Below are 3,179 nucleotides of genomic sequence, written 5' to 3'. Positions count from 1 at the left end.
GTGTAGATTCTAATATATTTTATTAAGAAAAGTTACACAGTAAAACAAAAAAAAAAACTGTTTCTTATGTCGTTACGAAACAATAGTAACTTGTAATTATCAAAGTTTACAAAAAAAAGAAAACAATTTAAAAAACAAATACTTTCGTAAAAAAGGTATAGTTTCAAAGAAATCTCGGAGATTAGATTAATATAAAAAAGGGGGTATAAGGAGAAGATATCAAAAGGAGAAAATATCAATCAATCATTATACTACCTTGCAAAGTATAAAACGATCATTATATAAATTGCCACACAAAAAAAAAAAAACTTCAACGCCGTTTCTCATTCTTCATCATCCTCATCGCTCTCGATATAATCTCTCTTCCTCAATCAAGCAAGCAAGCAACCTCCGGGCATCAATCAAAGGTTCGTATCTCTGTGAATCGAATTTAGAGATTGATAAAACCTCCTTCTTAGCGTATAGCGTAGACATGTTTTGCGTAAGCTCGATTCGCCGATTCATGTTTTAGGGTTTTAATTTTAAGTGTAGGTTTCAAAGGAAGAAGAATGTTTAATCGGCTATTCGGTAAACCCAAGGTGGAGACCAATACTCTCCACACATTGGACAAGCTTAATGAGGTATAAGAGATTGAGATAACTATTCAATGGCTCCAATACTATTGTTATTGGAACTTGAGATAATGGTGGTTTATTTTCTTCTTTCAATGCTTATCTTTTGGTTACATGGCTCAATTGTTGTTCCTCAGACACTTGAGATGCTGGAGAAGAAGGAGGGTGTTCTTCTCAAGAAAGCTGCTGGAGAGGTTGAGAGAGCCAAGGAATTCTCCAAGGCCAAGAACAAACGCGGTAACGCTCTTAAATCTTTCTTTTCAGATTAGTATTCTCTGTTGTTTAGTAGAGGAGACACAAGAGAACTTAATGTCTTGTTATTGGTGCAGCGGCGATACAATGTTTGAAAAGGAAGAGGTTGTACGAGCAACAAGTTGAACAGCTTGGCAACTTCCAGCTCCGTATTCATGATCAAGTAAGTAACCCTTTTCCTTTTTTTTTTTATTAACTTTTGATGAAAGTGATGATGACTTAATATCTGTCTATCTCTCCTGTTGTAAACTACAGATGATTATGTTGGAAGGTGCCAAAGCAACAACTGAGACTGTAGATGCTTTGAGGACTGGTGCTGCTACTATGAAAGCTATGCAGAAAGCTACGTATGTGTTTTATATATACCCTAACCCTTTTTTTTAATTTACTTAAGCAGCGACTAAGTGTGTGCGAGATGTGTGTTTTGGCAGAAACATTGACGATGTTGACAAGACGATGGATGAGATCAATGAGCAAACCGATAACATGAAACAGATCCAGGACGCATTGTCCGCTCCATTTGGCTCTGCTGCTGATTTCGATGAGGTAAACTTTCCTTTTTACTCTTTAGAAAACAAACAATTTCCTTGTCAGCTTTTCTCAACATTGTCTTTTGATTGCAACAGGATGAATTGGAAGCAGAGCTTGAAGAACTTGAAGGCTTAGAGCTAGAGGACCAACTTCTTCAGCCAGCAAGACCCGTTCCTGAAGGAAAGCAAACTGCTCGTCCTCTACCTCAGAAGCAACAGTCCGCTCATGAAGATGAACTCGCTGCACTACAGGCTGAGATGGCACTCTAAGGTTACCTTATAAAAACAAACAACGGCTTCTGTTTACTGCATCGTAAGGGTTTGAGTGTGCATTATTTAAAAAAAAAAGAAACAGAAATGAAAGATTGTTATGTACATTATTATACAAAGTATCCGAGTCAAATTGATCGGATAGATTATTTTATATACAATTTGACTTATAAGCTTTTATTTATTTAACCGCGCTACGCGCGGATAAGATATTATATGTATTTCTCAATTCTAAAAAATAATGTATAATATTGTATTATATTATTTAAAAATATAAAATATGACTACATAACATAAATATATTTTTTAAATTTTCTTTGTGGAAATCATTATGTTGTTTGATTGTTGTACTTGATTCACATATTTGCATAGATATTTGTGATAGATGAATAACTATATTTTTATTATCAGTAAATAATATATATTTATTATATAATATAAGAAAAATAAAATTATTTACTTTTTAAACAAACTTGTCTCATGTTGGGGACTCGGTTATAGACATATCATATACGAATGAGACATTTTTACAGTTATCAATCTTCTTAACATTGAAAAAACAAATCTACATATCAAAACAATATCTCATAAAATCTATTTGTGGAATAATTACTCTGAAGAAATTGAATTTAGGCATCAAAAAGGACTGAAAATGTATGTGCATATATGTTATCTAAGTCTGCTTCACAAAGTACTATTCATAGTTCATATATCATTAATGTCCATCCTATTTTTTTGTCCACCATTTCTTAAACATCTTGAAATAACTGATGCTAATTAATAATAAACTTTTTGCTGGAAAAAAAATCAAATTTGTCTAATTATCGCTTAAATATTTTATTAATATGGTCTAAGAAGCTTTTAAGTGATATCATAGTTTAATTTATTAGTTTTTTTGTTAATTTTTAGAGGTTTTTGTATTTAAGATTTTTTTCCATATTAAGCTTATATTTCTTTCACAGAATTGATATATATATATATCATAAAAATTACCATCAAATCAGTTTTACTTATTTATTATTTTGTTTTAACGAAAATACACTTTTTAAATAATTTAATTTAAAATAAAATTATATATTAATTTGCTGTATTTTAACAATTTCATTGATTTAATTAATTTGCTTTGGTGGATAACTTAAAAAGTTTTCATATGAATCGGGGAAAGTAAATTTATGTTGTTATATTATATTTATTTTGTGTATATAGAATCTATATATAATGCTAGTGTAATAAAGAAAGAACATTATTTTTTTGTAACTTCAAAAAGATACATTATTACAATTTAAAATGAATCAAAATTGAATAAAATGGTAATTAAATATTTGTAAATCTAATTGTTTAGTTGGATTCTCATGAAAAAAAAATCGATTGGTTAAACAAATGTTTCAAAATTTGTTGTGGTATTGTTTTGTCTATAAATTATAAAATTTATTGAATTAATATATTTAATTATTGCATCCTTAAATAATATTTTATTAAGACATTAGAAAAATATGTTTTGAGTTGTTTTGTCAAA

General features: G+C 29.7%; 1 protein-coding gene across 2 annotated transcripts; it reads left to right on the top strand.

Annotated features, from left to right (window-relative positions):
• Nucleotides 1–226: 226 nt before the first annotated feature.
• On the top strand, nucleotides 227–1,852 carry LOC106447110 (vacuolar protein sorting-associated protein 32 homolog 1). Of its 2 annotated transcripts, none has more exons than XM_013888971.3 (7): nucleotides 227–407; nucleotides 532–620; nucleotides 749–848; nucleotides 941–1,026; nucleotides 1,119–1,210; nucleotides 1,295–1,409; nucleotides 1,490–1,852. In XM_013888971.3, the coding sequence occupies exons 2-7, from the start codon at nucleotides 549–551 to the stop codon at nucleotides 1,661–1,663; spliced, it is 639 nt and encodes a 212-aa protein (XP_013744425.1). In that variant the 5' UTR covers nucleotides 227–407; nucleotides 532–548; the 3' UTR covers nucleotides 1,664–1,852. The 2 variants fall into 2 exon arrangements, with proteins under 2 accessions (XP_013744425.1, XP_022548432.1); XM_022692711.2 differs by having other exon boundaries at nucleotides 298–407; nucleotides 527–620.
• Nucleotides 1,853–3,179: the final 1,327 nt, after the last annotated feature.

Source organism: Brassica napus, chromosome A9 (assembly GCF_020379485.1).
Source record: "Brassica napus cultivar Da-Ae chromosome A9, Da-Ae, whole genome shotgun sequence".
In the NCBI taxonomy this organism is placed as follows: domain Eukaryota; kingdom Viridiplantae; phylum Streptophyta; class Magnoliopsida; order Brassicales; family Brassicaceae; genus Brassica; species Brassica napus.
Note: the sequence above shows the minus strand (reverse complement) of the source record. Positions and strands in the feature narration are given on the sequence as shown.